Genomic DNA, 20,991 nt, shown 5'->3' with positions numbered 1-20,991 from the left:
ATGTAAATAGATTTCAGATTCCAACACCTCAAATCTCCAAGTTTCATTGAAGTGTTTGGATAAGTCCCTTTCTATTTCAATTCCAATGTTATCTTAATGAACTTCTAAAAATCTTTGTTTTTTTCCTCTCTCTCAGAGAGCCCACATGCATGCAGCTTAGTTATCTTTTGTAACACTATCATTAATTTCTTTCGACACTCCTACATTTTTCACAAGATAACATTGTTCTCACAATGAATGGTCAAAATCTTGAGCTATTTTTGAGTTTTCAATGATGTCAAGTGCCAAACTGCATATATTTTACAACTGCAATATCAACCTCTGTTATCCTACTTTCGGCTCTAATTACTTATATTTTAGACTATTATAATACTTTCTCAGTTTTTAAAATTAAAACTTGGAAAATAATTCTTGAGAACTTAACTGCAAATATTTACTAAGTCCTGGGGATTCCAAGAAATGGTCTTTGATCTCATGAAGAGTATAACAGAAAAAACAAAACATAGGCAAAGGCCCCAATATGATCCAGTTTACAGAACACACTGTGACACTAATCTTCATTAAACACAGCTCAGATGAATTCTCCTCCATGTGTTCAGAGGAGGAAGGGCAAACATCCTTACATACAGCACTTTTCATACTCTGGCTCCAGCTATATTCTGTTTTGTTATCCCTACATCTCCTTACATGCAGCAGGAATATTACAAAACCTAAATGAATGCTTCTATGTTTATTATGCTTTCCAAGTTCATAATCTTAATAATCTCTTTGTATAAAATGATAGGACATCATAGTGATGAGGACTTGAGAATGTATTCTAAACCCATCCTTTACAGATAGAGAAGTGATTTTCTCAGCCAGTGATCCAGCTGGGACACAGTGGGTTCTGGCTTTCCACTCCAGAACTCTTACTCTGATATCAGGTACCTCCACTAGTAGGGAAGGGTGGTGAATCAGAGGTTCTGTTTAAATGTATGGGCCCACAGTTGTGACATCCAGTGTCTTGATGCACTGTAAGGAACTAGAGAAGATGCAGAGACAACTCCAGCTACAAGCCCTAAGTACCAGTTCCCATTCTCTCATATAGAAAAATCATTTCAAAGGGGAGAGGATTAAGAATGACTCTCATATGAAATATGTGAATGGGGTTTCTCAAGAAGTAAACAAGAGAGTAAAGCAGTGGGGGTCAGAACCTCAACCCAGTGTTGACTCTAGGGTTAATTCTTGGGGTATTTCTCTTTTGGAGAAAACCCCTTCCCATACTCAGGTATCCCTCTTACTTTGCCCACAAGCCCCAGGGACTGTAATGATCAGCTTCCCTTCCCACCGTAGTGACCTACTGCATATAAGATGGTTTCATAACACATCTAAGACATTAGGGACCAAATCTAGCTTCATTTTTCTTTTTCCACAAAGCAAGTAGTGTAGCTTTCTAGAACTTTTCTAAAACATTTTTATGCAAGTGGAAAAACTAGGAAAAAATAATTCTCATGGTGGTCACTTTCCCCAGTAAAGTTAGAATATCTATAATAAATGGTGATTTTGAAGACCAGAAGATTATTCTATATTTTAGAGAAAACCCATATTTGGGGTAACCTTCAAATTTCATCATAAGAGTCAAAGTGAAGCTCAGGGGATAGGGGTGGGGGTGGGGGAATGTCTGCTGTCTTAAGGGAAGGAAATGGAGATGCTAGGACTTCCAGATGTTACAGGCAATAGTATCCCCAAGGTTGATGAACTGGAACACACATACACAAGTCTCTGTCCCCTTCTCGCCTTCTTTTCATCATTTCAATCCTACCCATGCAGAACCTTCAGTGGATGGAGCTTTGGTGTAAGATGAAGAGTGACTGTGGGTAATAACATGGGCCATATGAAAATGTATATAGGAAGAGAAAAGACAGAGAAAGTAAGACTAGAAAAATGCAACCCAAAAACAACAAAAAAGAAAGCACTGTTAAGGATGACATATAATACAAAAAGGCAAGAGGCCACCCATAATGACACTAAAAACACAGAGCTTTTACCGAGCCATGTAAAAAATTGTCTTGATTCTTGATTTTGCCCTGATTGTGGCTGGTTCTTTCACTGATAGTAAAGTCTTAATACCATTAGATAGTCAACACATTTCAGTGGCAAAATGTAAACAGAATATTAGAAGAAGAAGAAAAAACAGTTCGGCTTACATTTTGTCCGTTAATGCCAGCCAGACCTGGATCTCCTTTTTCTCCTGGTTCACCCTAGAAAGAAATAATTTATATAATGAAAAATGTTATATCCTGAGATCCTTTACTAAGAAAAAACAAGAGAGTTACATTGTTTAGGTATTTATAACAATGTGATTACTTTGCTAATCCCTTGAAAGAAACATTTATTAAAAAACAATTCTGAGTCCTAAAACCAAAGAGAAGTTTAAAGGTTCAAAGAAAGGCTGCATAAAAATGATTAAACGGTAGAAATAGAACAAGGATTATTTATTTTCTTCTATAAGCAACAAAGAACTTTCTGGAAGGCAATTTGGCAATATGTATCAAGAATTTTAAATCTGTTCATTTACTTTGGTCCAGCAATTTTGCTTCTAAGAATATATCCTAGGGAAATAATCAGAGATGAAAAGTTTCAGGCACTAAATTGAAGAGTGCAATGTTATTTATAATAGTAAAAAAAAGAGAAACATCCTAAATGTCCAGTAATAGGGAACTATTAAATAAATTATGGTATAGAGATACAATGGGATATGATGCAGCCATTAAAATCATATTTGTGAATTTTATTTTATAGTATTTAAAAATTCTTATGCTGTAAAAAGTAAGACACCAGGGATTGAAAAATTCAGTGAATACATGTTACAAATTCTATTCTATTCTATTCTATTCTATTCTTATTACTTTAGTTACAAATGTTCAAAATGGCCACTAATACTATTGTTTATAACACATATCCATAGTGACACATATTTTTGTTTGATTATCATCTGAAGGATGGATACATTTATTAGCAAATGCTGCATATCTGTAGCATAATTTTTAAAAAAATTAAATGGCTATGTATCTACCCTTCTAGCTACCTACTTGCCTACCAGCCTATGCATCCACCTACTATGGAACTTAGAAACAATATTTTGTTTCAAATATTTGTTTCAAACCAGAACAGTAAAAGTGGTTGATTTATGGATTCTGTGATTATGGGTGATTTTGTTCCTTCAGCATACTCTTGTTTTTCAATTTTTTAAAAACAAAACACATGTATTATCTGTATAATTAGTAAAAATATCTAAAAATAAAAGAATATATTATGCATATAAAGAACTCATCCAGGGGCGCCTGGGTGGCGCAGTCGGTTAAGCGTCCGACTTCAGCCAGGTCACGATCTCGCGGTCCGTGAGTTCGAACCCCGCGTCGGGCTCTGGGCTGATGGCTCAGAGCCTGGAGCCTGTTTCCAATTCTGTGTCTCCCTCTCTCTCTGCCCCTCCCCCGTTCATACTCTGTCTCTCTCTGTCCCAAATAAATAAATAAACGTTGAAAAAAAATTAAAAAAAAAAACAAAAAAAACCTCATCCAAGTCACAGTCTATCACATAACACAGTGTGTGTGTGTGTGTGTGTGTGTGTGTGTGTGTGTGTGTGTGTGTGTGTAGTATTAGTAGTATTAGTAGTAGTAGTAACCTCTGCTTTGTGCCACTAGGATGATTTTTATTCTCAATTTATTCTGTTGTTCTTCATTGTTTTCCTACAATGAACACTATTATTTTTATCTGAAACAAAAACTAAAGAAAAGAAAGCACCTGACTTTACAAGATAATGCATTATATACTCTACTAACAGAAATACACATGCGCAGTCCCAATTATCTAAGACTATGTATTGTTACTATATTGAAAACACAGGATATGAAGTAAAATTAACTTGATTATTGGAGTATAAGAAATATATATAATATATAGGATAAACAAAACTATATACAAGTACATTGAGTGAAATAGGTTTAAGTTAGAATAAAGATGAAAAAAAATTTACATTTATATATTCTTGAAAGAGAGAGAGAGAGAGAGAGAGAGAGAGAGAGAGAGAGAGCACAAGTGGGGGAGGGGCAGAGAGAGAGGGAGACACAGAATCTGAAGCAGGCTCCAGGCTCTGAGTTGTCAGCACAGAGCCCAACACAGGGCTTGAACTCACAAATCGTGAGATCATGACCTGAGCTGAAGTCGGATGCTTAACTGACTGAGCCACCCAGGTGCCCCAAGCTGAATATTTTAAACTGAAAATGGAAGGGTGAGGAAATGCTCTAGAGCTGTGCTGTTCAATGTGCTAATCACTAGCCCCAGGTGGTGATTTACATTTAAATTAATTAAGATTAAATAAAATTTTAAACTCTGTTCTTCACTTGCCCTAGCCACTTTCAAGTGCTCAGTGGTATCTACACTATTGGGCTATGCAGATTAGAACATTTCTGTTATTACAGAAAATTCCATTGAACAGTGCTGTTCTAGAAGATGTCATATATGCCAGAAAGCAAAATAGGAATTAAGAGACTCAGAAATACACAGAAGAAAATATCTACCTAGTAAGGGGATAAGAGACAACATGGTGTCTAGATGGTGACATAAAATGTGTTCAGCACATGTTAATAGAATGAATTGAAATTTTTGGCACAAGGAGACAATATAATTCCAAAGATATCATCATTAACTTTCAGAATGTAACTCAGAATGAATATAGTCTTTATTCAAAATTAATGGTTTTCACAGGAGGAAAAATAAACAACTCTACATATTAAAGAGATATGTGCCTATAAGGAAATCTGCAACCTTGATAGAGGTAATAAAAGTTAAATAATAATCAGAGAGAGAACAGAGTTGATGATCTGATGGGGTTTATGCTGCATGGCAAGAGGATAAGAGATGTTCCAGAAGGGTAAAGAAGAAACATGCTGCTTCAATTTGATCACTGGCAAAAATCTACAATGGATTTTAAAAAGTATAATTATATAAAAAGCAATAACAGGGGTGCCTGGGTGGCTTAGTCAGTTGAGCATCTGACTCTTGATTTTGACTCAGGTCATGATCCCAGGGTCGTAGGATCAAGTCCTGTATCGGGCTCTGCACTGAGGATAGAGACTGCTGAAGGTTCTCCTATCTCTCTCTCTCTCTCTCTCTCTCTCTCTCTCTCTGTCCCTCTCCCACACTCCCAACACCCTTCTTGTGAACTCTTTCCCTCTCTTATAAAATAAAATAAAATAAAATTAAATTAAATTAAATTAAATTAAATTAAGAAAACAAGCAAGTACAGGCCATTGTGATCAAATAAGGTGGTTCACAAAAAAAAAAAAAACCAAGTCATTTACTTTTTCATTGTTACCAAATCCTTCTATAATGTTTACTACATGTCAAGCATTACTTTAAGCATCTTATAATTCTGTGATAATCCAGCATAAGGATAGGACTATTACTCTCACTTTACAGATGAAGAAACTGAAGACAGAGAGGTTAAGTAACTTGCTCAAGGTCACACAACTAATAAGAGGTAGAACCTGCCTCAGCACGGCTCCAGGGTCTGTGCTCTAAAACTATTAAGCTCATTTGTTTTTGAAACCATCCAGGGATGATAAAAAAATTCGGTGTAGATCTGGATTTCTGCAAAGCATGAGGCAAAGTCTCTTCAAGTGCTCCTCAGAGCAGGAAACAGAAATACGGCCCAGGTAATACTACTATTGGTGATTTTGTAACTGGGAGAAGAATGGTACCCAATAGATCTCTCCCACTCCTTCACCTATATGATCGTCTCTTCATCTTGGCATTATTAACAATTCTTTGCTGTGAGGGCTATCCTGTACATTGTAGGATGTTTAACCTCAACCCTGGCCTCTACTCACTAGAGGCCAGTAGTCAGTCTCTCCCCCAGCCTATGTTCAGTCCTGACAAATAAAAATGTCTCTAAATATTGCCAAATTTTCCACAGAAGGTGAAATTACCTTCAGTTGAGAACCACTGATACATTATATATTATGAATATATATGCAACAGATTCAAGACATGAAATGTTACAACAGACTGAAACAACATGCTATAATGAACAATATAAATTTCATTGGGAATAAATGTGCAATCATGCATTTAATTCTGGATGGGTTAAAGAGCTGACTTGAAAATAAAAATATTAAAGGAACAGAAAAAATATAAAGTGAACATAGCTCAGAGCTTATGGTGAGTATGGTGCCTCTAAGTATAGAACCAAAAGAAGAAAATCATAATAGAAAAAATATATTTGACAAAATAATAATTATAAATTATAAACTTGTAAGAAAAAAATATAAACTAAACTAAAAGGAAAATGACAAGATGGGGAAAAGTATCATATGGTGGCTTAATAGTTAACATTATTAATATGCAAAGAGTTTTGATCATTTATAAGAAAAAGAATAATATCCAACTGGTAACTGAGCATAGAACAAATCAGACAATTCACCATAAGGAATACAAAAGAAATGTTACTTGTGGCAATGAGAAAGAATGAAATATGGCCTTTTGTAGCAACATGGATAGAAATGGAGAGTGTTGTGCTAAGTGAAATAAGTCATACAGAGAAAGACAGATACCGTATGTTTTCACTCTTATGTGGATCCTGAGAAACTTAACAGAAGACCATGGGGGAGGGGAAGGGGGAAAAAAAGTTACAGAGAGGGAGGAAGCCAAAACATAAGAGACTCTTAAAAACTGAGAACAAACTGAGGGTTGATGGGGGGTGGGAGGGAGGAGAGGGTGGGTGATGGGTATTGAAATAAACATATAAATAAATAAATAAACAAACAAGCAAACTTAAAAAAAAATGTTGCTTGACAATTCATGTTTTACCAGTATTAATTCATCAGGTTATATGTTAGCACTAGATGAGTTCTAAAACTTCTCCCTTGTAGATCAGAACAAATACTGTTAAAATGTCTACACTACCCAAAGCAATCTACATATTTAACGAAATCCCTATCAAAGTTCCACTAGAATTTTTCACAGAGCTAGAACAAACAATCCTAAAATTTGTACGGAACCAGAAAAGACCCCAAATAGCCAAAACAATCTTGAGAAAGAAAAGCAAAGCTGAAAGCATCACAATTCCAGACTTCAAGTTATATTACAAAGCTATAGTAATCAAGACTGTATGGTCCCGGCACAAAAAAAGACACATAGATCAGTGTAACAGAATAGAGAATCCAGAAATGAACCCACAACTATGTGGTCTACTAATCTTCAACAAAGCAGGAAAGAATATCCAATGGAAAAAAGACAGTCGCTTCAACAAATGATGTTGGGAAAACTGGACAGCTCTATGCAAAAGAATGAAACTGGACAACTTTCTGACATCATACACAAAAATAAATTTAAAATGGATGAAAGACCTAAATGTGAGATAGGAAATCATCAAAATCCTAGAGGAGAACACAAGCAGCAATCTCTTTGACATCAGCTATAGCATCTTCTTACTAGATACATTTCCAGAGGCCAGGGAAACACAAGCAAAAAAAAAAAAAAACTGTTGGGACTTTATCAAGATAAAAAGCTTCTGTACAGAAAAGGAAACAATAAACAAAAGGGCAACCTTCAAGAATAGGAAAGGATATTTGCAAATTAAATATCTGATAAAGGGTTAATATCCAAAATCTACAAAGAACTCATGAAACTCAACACCCCCCCAAAAAATAATACAAATAAGAAATGGGCAGAAGACATGAATAGACATTTTCCCAAAGAAGACATACATATCTCCAACAGATACAGGAAAAGATGCTCAACATCACTCATCATCAGGGAACTACAAATCAAAACTACAATGAGAAGGAATTCACCCCAAAAGAAAGAGCATGAAGAAATGACAGCCAGGGATTTAACCAACACAAATACAAGCAAGATGTCTGAACCAGAAGTTAGAATAATGATAATAAGAATACTAGCTAGAGTCAAAAACAGATTAGAATCCCTTTCTGCAGAGATAAAAGAAGTTAAAAATAGCCACAATGAAATTAAAAATGCAATAACTAAGTTGCAATCACGGATGGATGCAGCAGCGGCAAGGATGGATGAGGCAGAACAGAGAACCAGCCATATAGAGGACAAACTTATAAAGAATAATGAAGCAGAAAAAAAGAGAAAGGCAAAAGAGCATGATTTAAGAATTAGGGAAATCAGTGACTCATTAAAAAGGAACATCAGAATCATAGGGGTCCCAGAAGAGGAGGAGAGAGAAATAGGGGTAGAAGGGTTATGTGAGCAAATCATAGCAGAAAATTTTGCTAACCTGGGGAAAGACACAGACATCAAAATCCAGGAAGCACAGAGGACGCCCATTAGATTCAACAAAAACCAACCATCAACAAGGCATATCATAGTCAAATTCACAAAATACTCAGGCAAGGAAAGAATCATGAAAGCAGCAAGGGAAAAAAAAGTCCCTAACCTACAAGGGAAGACAGATCAGGTTTGCAGCAGACCTATCCACAGAAACTTGGCAGGCCAGAAAGGAGTGGCAGGATGTATTCAGTGTGCTGAATCAGAAAAATATGCAGCCAAGAATTCTTTATCCAGCAAGGCTGTCCTTCAAAAGAGAAGGAGAGATAAAAAGTTTCCCAGACAAACAAAAATTACAGGAGTTTGTGACCACTAAACCAGCCCTGCGAGAAATTTTAAGGGGGACTCTCTGAGGGGAGAAAAGATGGGAAAAACCCATATATACATACATATATATACATATATACGTATATATGTGTATATATACACATATATACATATATATGTGTATATATACACATATATACGTATATATGTGTATATATACACATATATATATATACACATATGAATAAATAAATAAATACCAAACAACAAAGATTAGAAAGTACCAGAGAACACCACCAGAAACTCCAACTCTACAAGCATCATAATGGCAATATATTCATATCTTTCAGTACTCAAACGTCAATGGACTCAAAGCTCTAATCAAAAGACAGGATAGGGGCGCCTGGGTGGCGCAGTCGGTTGAGCGTCCGACTTCAGCCAGGTCACGATCTCGCAGTCCGTGAGTTCGAGCCCCGCGTCAGGCTCTGGGCTGATGGCTCAGAGCCTGGAGCCTGTTTCCGATTCTGTGTCTCCCTCTCTCTCTGCCCCTTCCCCGTTCATGCTCTGTCTCTCTCTGTCCCAAAAATAAATAAACGTTGAAAAAAAAATTAAAAAAAAAAAGACATAGGATAATAGAATGGATGAAAAAACAAAATCCTTCTATATACTGTTTACAAGAGGCCCACTTTAGACCTAAAGACACCTTCAGATTGAAAATAAGGGGATGGAGAACCATCTATCATGCTAATGGTCAATGAAAGAAAGTCAGAATAGCCATACTTATATCAGAAAATCTAGACTTTAAAATAAAGACTGTATCAAGAGATGCAGAAGGGCATTATATCATAATCAAGGGGGCTATCCACCAAGAAGACCTAACAATTGTAAACATTTATGTGCCAAATGTAAAAGCACCCAAATATATAAATCAATTCATCACAAACATAAAGAAACTCATCGATAGTAATAGCATAATAGTAGGAGGCTTCAACACCCCACTCACAGCAATAGACAGATCATTTAATCAAGAAAAATCAACAAGGAAACAATGGCTTTGAATGGCACACTAGACTAGATGGACTTAACAGATATATTCTGAATATTTCATCCTAAAGCACCAGAGTATACATTCTTCTCCAGTGCACATGGAACGTTCTCCAGAATAGACCATATACTGGGACGCAAATCAGCCCTAAGTAAATACAAAAAGATCGAGATCATACCATGCATATTTTCAGACCACAATGCTCTGAAACTCAAAATCAACCACAAGAAAAAATTTGGAAAGGTAACAAATACTTGGAGACTGAAGAACATCCTACTAAAGAATGAATGGGCTAACCAAGAAGTTAAAGAGGAAATTAAAAAAGTATATGGAAGCCAAAGAAAATGATAACACCACAACCCAAAACCTCTGGGACGCAGCAAAGGCGGTCATAAGAGGAAAGTATATAGCAATCCAGGCCTTCCTAAAGAAGGAAGAAAGGTCTCACATACACAACCTAACCTTATGCCTTAAGGAGCTGGAAAAAGAACAGCAAATAAAACCCAAAACCAGTAGAAGACAGGAAATAATAAAGATTAGAGCACAAATTAATGCTTTTGAAACCAAAAAACAGTAGAACAGATCAATGAAACCAGAAGCTGGTTCTTTGGAAGAATTAAAAAAATTAATAAAACACTAGCCAGTTTGATCAAAAAGAAAAAGGAAATGACCCAAATAAATAAAATCAAGAATGAAAGAGGACAAATCACAACCAACACAGCAGAAATATAAACAATAATAAGAGAATATTATGAGCAATTATATGCCAATAAAATGGGAAATCTGGAAGAAATGGACAAATTCCTAGAAACATATACACTGAACATATAAACTGAAACAGGAAGAAATAGAAAATTTGAACAGACCCATAACCAGGAAGGAAATCGAATTAGTAATCAAAATCTGCCAAAAAGCAAGAGTCCAAGGCCAGATGGCTTTCCAGGTGAATTCTACCAAACATTTAAGGAAGAGTTAACCCTTATTCTCTTCAAACTTTCCAAAAAATAGAAATGGAAGGAAACTTCCAAACTCTTTCTATGAAGCCAGCATTACCTTGATTCTAAAACCAGACAGAGACCCTGCTAAAAAGGAGAACTATAGACCAATTTCTCTGATGAACATGGATGCAAAAATCCTCAACAAGATATTAGCCAACCGGATCCAACAATACATTAAAAAAATTATTCACCACGACCAAGTGTGATCTATACCTGGGATGCAGGGCTGGTTCAATATCTGCAAAACAATTAATGTGATTCATCACATCACTAAAGAAAGGACAAGAACCATTAGATCCTCTCAATAGATGCAGGGAAAGCATTTGACAAAATACAGCATACTTTCTTGATCAAAACCCTCAAGAAAGTAGGGATAGAAGGAGCATACTTCGAGATCATAAAAGTCATATATGAATGACCCAACGCTAATATCATCCTCAATGGGGAAAAACTGGGAGCTTTCCCCCTAAGGTCAGGAATGAGACAGGGATGTCCACTCTCACCACTGTTATTCAACATAGTATTGGAAGTCTTAGCCACTGCAATCAGACAACACAAAGAAATAAAAGGCATCCAAATTGGCCAGGAGGAGGTCAAACTATCACTCTTCGCAGATGACATGATACTCTATATGGAAAACCTAAAAGATTGCACCAAAAAACTGCTAGAATTGATTCATGAATTCAGCAAAGTTGCAGGATATAAAATCAACACACAGAAATCAGTTGCATTCCTATATACCAACAATGAAGCAACAGAAAGAGAAATCAAGGAATCGATCCCATTTATAATTGCACCAAAAACCATAAAATACCTAGAAATAAATCCAACCAAAGAGGTGAAAAATCTACATACTGAAAACTATAGAAAGCTTATGAAATAAATTGAAGAAGACACAAAAAAATGGAAAAATATTCCATGCTCCTGGATAGGAAGAACAAATATTGTTAAAATGTCAATACTACCCAAAGCAATCTACATATTCAATGAAATCCCTATCAAAATAACACCAGCATTCTTCACAGAGCTAGAACAAATAATCCTAAAATTTGTATGGAAACAGAAAAGACCCTGAATAGCCAAAGCAGTCCTGAAAAAGAAAACCAAAGCAGGAGGCATCACAATCCCAGACTTCAAGCTATTCTACAAAGCTGTAATCATCAAGACAGTATGGTACTGGCACAAGAACAGACACCCAGATCACCCAGAATAGAGAACCCAGAAGTGGACCCACAAATGTATGGCCAACTCATCTTTGACAAAGCAGGAAAGAATATCCAATGGGATAAAGACAGTCTCTTCAGCAAGTGGGGCTGGGAAAACTGGACAGCGACATGCAGAAGAATGAACCTGGACCACTTTCTTATACCACACACAAAAATAAACTCAAAATGGATGAAAGACCTCAATGTAAGACAGGAAATCATCAAAATCTTTGAGGAGAAAGCAGGCAAAAACCTCTCTTTGATTTTGGCCGCAGCAACTTCTTACTCAACACGTCTCCAGAGGCAAGGGAAACAAAAGCAAAAATGAACTACTGGGACCTCATGAAAATAAAAAGCTTCTGCACAGTGAAGGAAACAATCAACAAAACTAAAAGGCAACCGACAGAATGGGAAAAGATATTTGCAAATGACATATCAGATAAAGGGTTAGTATCCAAAATTTACAAAGAACTTATCAAACTCAATACCCAAAAAACAAATAATCCAGTGAAGAAATGGGCAAAAGACATGAATAGACACTTCTCCAAAGAAGACATCCAGATGGCTAACCAACACATGAAAAAAATACTCAACGTCACTCATCATCAGGGAAATACAAATCAAAACCACAATGAGATACCACATTCCACCTATCAGAATGGCTAACATTAACAACTCAGGCAACAACAGATGTTGGCCAGGATGCGGAGAAAGAGGATCTTTTTTGCATTGTTGGTGGGAATGCAAGCCGGTGCAGCCACTCTGGAAAACAGTATGGAGGTTCCTCAAAAAACTAAAAATAGAACTACCCTATGACCCAGCAATTGCACTACTAGGCATTTATCCATGGGATACAGGTGTGCTGTTTCAAAGGGACAGATGCACCCCCATGTTCATAACAGCACTATCAACAATAGCCAAAGTAGGGAAAGAGCCCAAATGTCCATTGATGGATGAATGGATAAAGAAGATGTATATATATATACAATGGAGTATTACTCGGCAATCGAAAAGAATGAAATCTTGCCATTTGCAACTATGTGGATGGAACTGGAGCATATTATGCTAAGTGAAATTAGTCAGAGAAAGACAAAAATCATATGACTTCACTTATATGAGCAATTTAAGAGACAAAACAGATGATCATAAGGGAAGGGAAACAAAAATAATATAAAAACAGGGAGGGGGACAAAACGGAAGAGACTCATAAATATGGAGAACAAACTGAGGGTTACTGGAGGGGTGGTGGGAGGGGGAATGGGCTAAATGGGTAAGGGGCAGTAAGGAATCTACTCCTGAAATCATTGTTGCACTATATGCTAACTAGTTTGGATGTAAATTTAAAAAAATAAAAAATAAAAACAAAAACAAATCAAAACTACAATGAAATATCACCTCACATTTGTCACAATGGATAAAACCAACAACACAGGAAACAATAAGTGTTGGGGAGAATATGGAGAAACTGGAACCCTTTTACACTGTTGGTGGGAATGCAAACTGGTGCTGCCACTCTGGAAAATAGTATGGAGGTTCCTCAAAAAGTTAAAAATAGAACTACCCCATGATCTAGCAATTGCACTATTAGCTATTTACCCAAAGGATACAAAAATACTGAACTTAAGGGACACATGCACCCTGATATTTATAGGGGCATTATCAACATTAGCCAAATTATGGAAAAAGTCTAAGTGTCCTTTGACTCATGAATGAAGAAATATGGTGTAGATATACAATGGAATATTACTGAGCCATAAAAAAGAATGACAACTTGCCATTTGCAACAATGTGGAAGGAGCTAGACTGTATTATGCTAAGCAAAATAAGTCAGTCAGAGAAAGACAAATACCATATGATTTCATTCATATGTGGATTTTAAGAAACAAAACAAATGAACATGGTGGGGGGAAAGAGATAGGAAAACCATAAAACAGACTCTTAACTATAGAGAACTGAGGTTGCTGGAGGAGAGGTGGGTGAGGGGATAGGTTAAATGGGTGATGGTTATTAAGGAGGACATGTGATGAGCACTCCTTTTCATTCTACTACTGAATTCTGCTGAAATTCTACTACTGAAACTAATATTACAATATATGTTAACTAACTATAATTTAAATAAAAACTTAAAGAAAAAAAGCTTCTTCATTGTAAATTCTACCATCCTTCAGAAAAAAGCAGTGTCAGTTGTATATGCAAACAGGAAAAAAAGGAAAGATATTCAAGGGTTGCATACTTAATAAATCCCAAACAAAAGAAATCTGACAATAGTAACCAGCTGTTCTCTTTTTCTCCATTGAGAAGAAATTGAGTAAAAACAAAACTGTAGTATTAAAGATTTAAACTAGAATTAAAGAAAATTCATTTGATATCGGAGGTTGTTAGAAAGTAAATGCATCCAGATCATTTCTTAGTGTTTGGATAAGTTTAAAAGCAAAAAAGATTCAAAAACAAAGCCAACAGAACATCTCTAAAGTTTCTTTGAAAATACAATAAATCATTCTAGTCTGATGCAAACTTAAATGCAATCCCAACCAAAGGAAAGAGGATAATGGAAATTAGATCACATTTAAGATTTTTTTAATACCCATTCTTTGGTGAATCTTCAAAAACTACCAAAAGTTAATGTTCTTCCAAACAAAATTGTAGTGTTTTTGTATTCAAAATACTACATTAGGTAAGTAATGAAACCCTTTTACAGAGTTTGAATTAATCCATCATTATCCCCAATGTAGGTATTAACATCACTAATATTTCAATAGATACTCTCAATAAAATATAGTAATTAGCTTCTATACAACTTATATATGTCAGACTCTGTGCCAAATACTATACATAGTAAGGGCTCACTTTAATTCTAGCAATAACCTTAGGAGGTGGATATTGTCATCCCCATTTATTGATGATAAATTCCCAACTCAGAGGACATATGTGACTTTCACATGGTCAAAAAACTCTTCCTATCATCTCAAGTTATTTGCTCCATTACTTTGATCTCAGAGGGATTTGATAAACTCTAATATATCAACTTTTTCTTTTGTGAATTCTCCTTTTAGCATCATTTCTGAGTTTATAAACAAATTTAGTTATTTATAGATAAGTGTAAATGGATAAATGTAAATGTATGGATAATGTGGGAGATATGGATTAAAATTATTTTTTTACATGAATGTCTGTTCCAGGAGTTTGTTGAAAATTATTTTAGTACATCTTTTGAAAATAAGTTGTCATATATATGTGGAATTATTTCTGGATTCTATTCTTTTCCATTGGTCTATGTGTCTATACTTAAATGAACACTAACTTTCTTGATTATCTTTATGATAAATGTTGAAAACAGGTAACATTAGTCCTTCAGATTTTGTTTGGTTGTTTGTTTTCAGAGTTGCTTTGGTTATGTCAGGTCATTTGTATTTCCATATGATTGACTTTAAGATAAGATTTTAATGTAATATTTGGTATGGTGGATATCTGTGTAAAAATGAACTTTGGTCCATAAATCACACCCTATGTGAAAATTAACTTGGATGGAATTTAGACTCAAATGTAAAATTCAAAACTAAAAAATGGTAGAGTATAGAAGAAATTCTTTGTGACATTGGGTTAGACATATTTTCCACTTTGTTATATAATTTCTGTATGTGTCATCTTTTTCATTCCTTTGTTCTTTCTTTACTGCCTTCATTTTGTTCACAAAATATTTTAGCATACTATTTTAGTTTTCTCTTATGAGTATTTAGCCTTTTAAAAAGTAATTGCTCTAGCACTTACAATTTGCACTTTTAACTTATCACAATCTATTCTAGTGAACACTGGTTTGATTTCAGTAAACTATGGCAACTTTGCTCTAATTCAGCTCCATTTTCTTCCCCTTTCTGCATATTATTGTTGCCATATACATTACATATGATATATGTTATAACCGTATGTTATAAACCTAATAGTACATTGTTAAAGTTTTGTGTTAAAAATAGGCTTTTACAGGGCGCCTAGGTGACTCAGTCAGTTAAGCATCTGAGTTCAGCTCAGGCCATGATCTCACGGTTTGTGGGTTCGAACCCCCCATCGGGATCTGTGCTGACATCTCAGAGCCTGGAGCCTGCTTTGGACTCTGTGTCTCCCTCTCTCTCTGCCCCTCCCCTGCTTGCACTGTGTCTCTCAAAAATAAATAAACATTAAAAAATTTTTTTAAAAATAGGCTCTTAGGGCACCTGGGTGGCTCAGTCAGTTAAGCATCCAACTTTGGCTCAGATCATGATCTCCCAGTTCGTGAGTTCGAGCCCCACACTGGGCTCTGTGCTGACAGCTCAGAGCCTGGAGCCTGTTCTGTATCTCCCTCTCTTTCTGCCCTACCCTGCTCACACTCTGCCTCTCTCTCTCTCAAAAATAAATAATCATTAAAAAATATTTAAAAAAAGAAAAAATAAAAATAGGCTTTTAAAAAAATTAATAGAGAATATAATCTATATATTATACAAACACATGTAAATATCTATCAGAGTTACTACATTGACCCATATATTTATAATTTCCAGTGCTTTTCATTATTTCCTCTGGATTTTTGGTCTGAAAGACTCCTTTTAGTCACTCAGGTGGGTCATATCTGCTAGAAAATAACTTATTTTTATTTTATTTTTATCTGGAAATGTCTTTATTTTTGTCTTCATACTTGAAAGGCAGTTTCACCAGATATAGAGTTCTTAATTGACAATTTCTTTTTGAGTATGTCATTCTATTGCCTTCTGGTCTTCACGATTTCTGAAGACATTAGCCATTGTTCTCATTGTGGTCCCACGTACATGATTAATTGTTTTTTCTCCTGGTGCTTTCATAATTTACTAATTGTCTTCGGTTTTCAGCAGTTTGACTACAACGTGTCTACAATTGGTTCTCTTTATTATTATCCTATCTGGGATCTATTGAGCTTCTTGGATCAATATACTAATAATTTTCATCAAACTTGGGAAGTTTTTGGCTCTCATTTCTGTCTTGTTTATCTCTCTCCCCTCTTCCTAGGACTCCCATAAATTGCATATTAACTGGCTTCCTTAGGATCAATCCCGTGTCTGAATAGTTTAGTCACCATTCTGGGCTTTGGATAGAAGTTGTGTTCCAGCACCTCAAATGCAAGGCTTCCACCCTTTTCTGATCAATAGGTGAGAAGAATGGAGAATGCATTTACTCTTTCAGCCTTTCTCATCTTCCTCTGCTGGGATTATTTAGAATTCCCCTACATATGCATGTAGTTTATCAATTATCCTCCTACTCTGTAAGTGTATTTTATATTTTGTATATGTGACATATATATAATACTGACTATATATATAATAGATGTCAGTGAAAACTCTTAACAAAATTAATTTAATGTGGAGACTGATTTGTGTTATTCTCTGGTTTATTGTTATGAAAGTAATCTACTTGATATAGATCAGAAACAATTTAAACACATTTCCTTTGTAAATTATAAAAGTTTAAAGGTTTTACATAAATTTCCGATACAGTTAACTTTTCAGTAATTTAAACCATTAGAATGTCTTGTTTTCTATGTACTATTAAGAACCAGTAAGTTAAGGAATATCATTTTAAGTAAAGCCCCTTTGCCTAAATGTTGTAAACTTGAAAATTACATATATATATACACATATGTATATTACTAATCCACATATGTATATTAACTAATGAAAGGAAGTTATAAAACAGAACTTTTGTAAATAAAAAAAATCCTTTTCTAACTTAAAGGGTATCTGTGATTAAGATTTATCATGTTAATATATCTTACAATAGATATTAATTTATTGCTTTGCTGTTATTGATGATGATAATGACACAGAAGTGCCTAACTGATTATGTTTCTGGAAGCTAAATATAGACTGAGAAACATGATAGATTTTCAAAAACTGCCAAGCCAGAGCTTAAGGTTCTAACTGTGATCTGGTGAACAGAGTCTGGTGCTTGGAAACAGGGGGCTCAAGTCTAATCACACATCTGTCTTTACAACTGTGTGAATCTACATAAGTTTTTGCCATTATTGGCCTTTTGAATTTTTAAATGATTAGAGTAAATAACTTCTAAAGCTACCCTAATTAGCATTGTTGCACTGCTGAGATAAAAGAATTTATATGTAAGGTGCATTCACCCAGATTCTTTTAAAATCAGACTTCATAAGGCCATTAGTATGAACAGAGGAAGGCTGAAACAACTTTGTGTTGAGACCAATGCCCTTGCTTGAAAAGTCTCAAAGAGACTGTCTTGATAAATGTATTTATGTCTCAAGTTGTTCAAAATTCTTTTATCTAAATGGATTACAGTCAAGATTACTCACCTAATTGTATTTGTGACATAAACCTAATTAAGTTATCTCTCCAAGGGGGAGAAAAAACTTAACCTAACAAAATAACTTCTACGAAATCAGCTTATATCAATTTCCTTTAGTAACTAAAAATGTAGATAGATTAATAATTATAGATTATGAATTTAATTTCATACATTAAGAGCAATCCTCTTTCATGAAACACTCTCACTGATGTATCACAAACCATTTCCAAGATCTTCTTATTGTCCATTACTCAGAATAATCTTAGGTACAAAATGTTAGTATAATTAAAGAATTTAGAAGATCCTTAGGGCTCAAAATAGCAAGAAGTGATCTAATCTTTGATTTGATAACTAATCAATGGCATAATTCTGGTTAAACAGCTGTTTTTGCATAAATTCAAGTCAGCTATTGTTAAGTTTCCCTAGTTTTGCCTGGTCAGTCAACTTGGCTAATTGCTGCAGGAAAGCCACCCAATTAACATTTGTATAGACTAGAATTCAAGCCTATCTTGTAGAAAGTGAGACCTTTGGGAAATCTATTACGCAGTGTTCATGTTTGCTAATGTAGTGTCAGAACTTCCAAGCTTCAGAGAAATTGATTTTTTGGTACAGGGACAAAGGACACATTCAATGTACTGTTATCATGAGTTCTATAGATACTAACAAATAACAGTAAACTAATGCATCCACTGCAATGGTCCCAATGTACCATGTTGGCAAGATGGTATGCCATATCTCACCCTTCACACTTTGCTTAAAATTGTGGGCACTACATTAGGAATGACAAACAATAAGACATAGGTTCTTTTCAGATTATCTGAGAAGAGGAAGAGGTGGAGGGAGAACATTTGATTTGATTTTCCCCCCACTCTTATTTTATAAATTTTTATTTTAATTCCAGACAGTTAACGTGTTATATTAGTTTCAGGTGTACAGTATAGTGATTTAATAATTCCATGTGTCACCTGGTACTCATCACAAGTACCTTCCTTAATCCCCATCACCTATTCAGCCCATCATCCCTCCCCCCAACCATTAGTTTTTTCTCTATAATTAAAAGTCTGTTTCTTCCTTTCTCTCTCTTTCTTACGTTTTCATTTGTTTGTTTCTTAAATTCCACATATGAGTGACATCATTATGATATCGGATGGACCTAGAGAGTATAATGCTAAGCAAAATAAGTCAGTCAGAGAAAGAGAACATTTGATTTTAAAAAGGAAAGAGGCAACATAGCAGGAATAAATCCTGGGTAATATGATATACCAAGAGGATATCTCTTCAGGGAAGCCAGGCCTAAGGTGATATCTGAGGAGGTGGAAAAAGCATGGGCAGGGAAAGAGAACGAGCAGGATGTAAGATATGCTAATATAGGCCCATTTCTCCAAATCATTTGACTGGTCTGCCCATTCTCAGATGCACACAGGCAGAAACAAATAGTAGGTCTCCCACAAATGTCTTGTGAATGAAATATCATCAAGAGGAATTTTGAGTAAAATAATGGCATTTAAATGACAGTTTCTCAGGCTGATTTGGAACTGGTGCCCCATCTAGAATGAATTCTCAAAATCGCCAAATCATCTGTGTCCTAGTGTAAAATTTTCCAAATTATAGCAATGTTTGCAATAATATTTCAGGCCCTTTTCAAAATGCGCCATTTCATTTCATTTTGCTGATGAGGAAAGGAGATGAAACTTTATTCTCATCTGGGAGAGACAATTCAGTCTGTTGCAGCTGCTGCCTGGGATCCGGTGAGAATTACAATCTAGGAGGAAACTCTTCACAGTCATCACAGGCGAATCTCAACGCTAGGTCCAGTGACTCACTGGTCCCATGGCAGTCTCTAACTTGTTCTTTCTCTGACTAGGATGCATGGACCAGAGAGGTTTCTTCTTTGCTTGCTTTGACATAAAATCTTCTATAAACTTTACTGGGAGTTCTTAATTAGAGTTAGCAAGATATAAAGAGAAAAATCATTTACTACTGACACAGCTAATAAGTGGCACAGCTAGGGTATGAACCCAGGCAGTTATGTTCCAAAGCTCAGATTCTTAAACTTTAGTGTATATTTAATTCTGGACTTAATTATTGGCAAGAAAATTATTGGAATGTTTTAGGCAAGATCTAGATCAAAAGAAATGGAAGAGGCTATTTCAGAATAAGATAAAGGTAAAAGTAAAGGCACAATTTTAAGGACCAGCAAGCTTGCTGGTTTGGGTAAAACACAGGATTCTGAACAAGAGAAATGCTATGAAATGAAGTTGGAAAGTCACGCATGATTAGGTTGTGAAAGATCATGAAGCGCAAGTTAGGGAGGTCAGGACATCCTCCTGTAGCCACTAGTAAGCCACTGATTCTTTTCAAGCAGAAGACTGACACCGTAAATGTGGAGATTAATGGAGCTGGACATGTAGGACAGGCACTGGGATAGCAGAGATCAGAGGCAGGGATTCAGTTAGGAGCTACTCCATCCATCTAGGCTAAAGAGTGGAAGGCTGGAGCTTAGGTTAATAGCGTGGGAATGCAAAAGAAAAGGAGGTATGAGAAATGACATGGGACAGAAGCAAGAGATAAGAGAGAAATAAGAGTTAACAAAAATTACAAGTTTGGGGTTTGGGTAAAGCTTGGAAGGACAGTGATGTCTTCACAAATAGAAAAGAGCAAATGCAGGAAGAGAAGCAGACATGAGAGGAAAGAAGGGTTTTGCTTTGGACATACTGAATCAAAGGAACAAAAAAGACATTTGGGATGACAGGTCTAGGAGGTAGTTGGGTAAAGTAGACCAAACTCCAGAAAAGAAGTCAGGTGCAGGATACAGATTTGAGAATCATCC

The 20,991-nt window shown here is 35.5% G+C and overlaps 1 protein-coding gene across 2 annotated transcripts in view; it reads right to left on the bottom strand.

The window, feature by feature from the left end:
- The window catches only part of COL19A1 (collagen type XIX alpha 1 chain), a 349,696-nt gene that overhangs the window by 187,062 nt on the left and 141,643 nt on the right, over positions 1 to 20,991 (bottom strand). For both annotated transcript variants that reach the window (XM_045057717.1, XM_045057718.1), the window contains exon 13: positions 2,187 to 2,240. In XM_045057717.1, the coding sequence (XP_044913652.1) occupies positions 2,187 to 2,240 (54 nt within the window). The remainder of the gene's footprint in view (positions 1 to 2,186; positions 2,241 to 20,991) is intronic.

This window comes from Felis catus, chromosome B2 (genome assembly GCF_018350175.1).
Source record: "Felis catus isolate Fca126 chromosome B2, F.catus_Fca126_mat1.0, whole genome shotgun sequence".
NCBI lineage: Eukaryota > Metazoa > Chordata > Mammalia > Carnivora > Felidae > Felis > Felis catus.
Note: the sequence above shows the minus strand (reverse complement) of the source record. Positions and strands in the feature narration are given on the sequence as shown.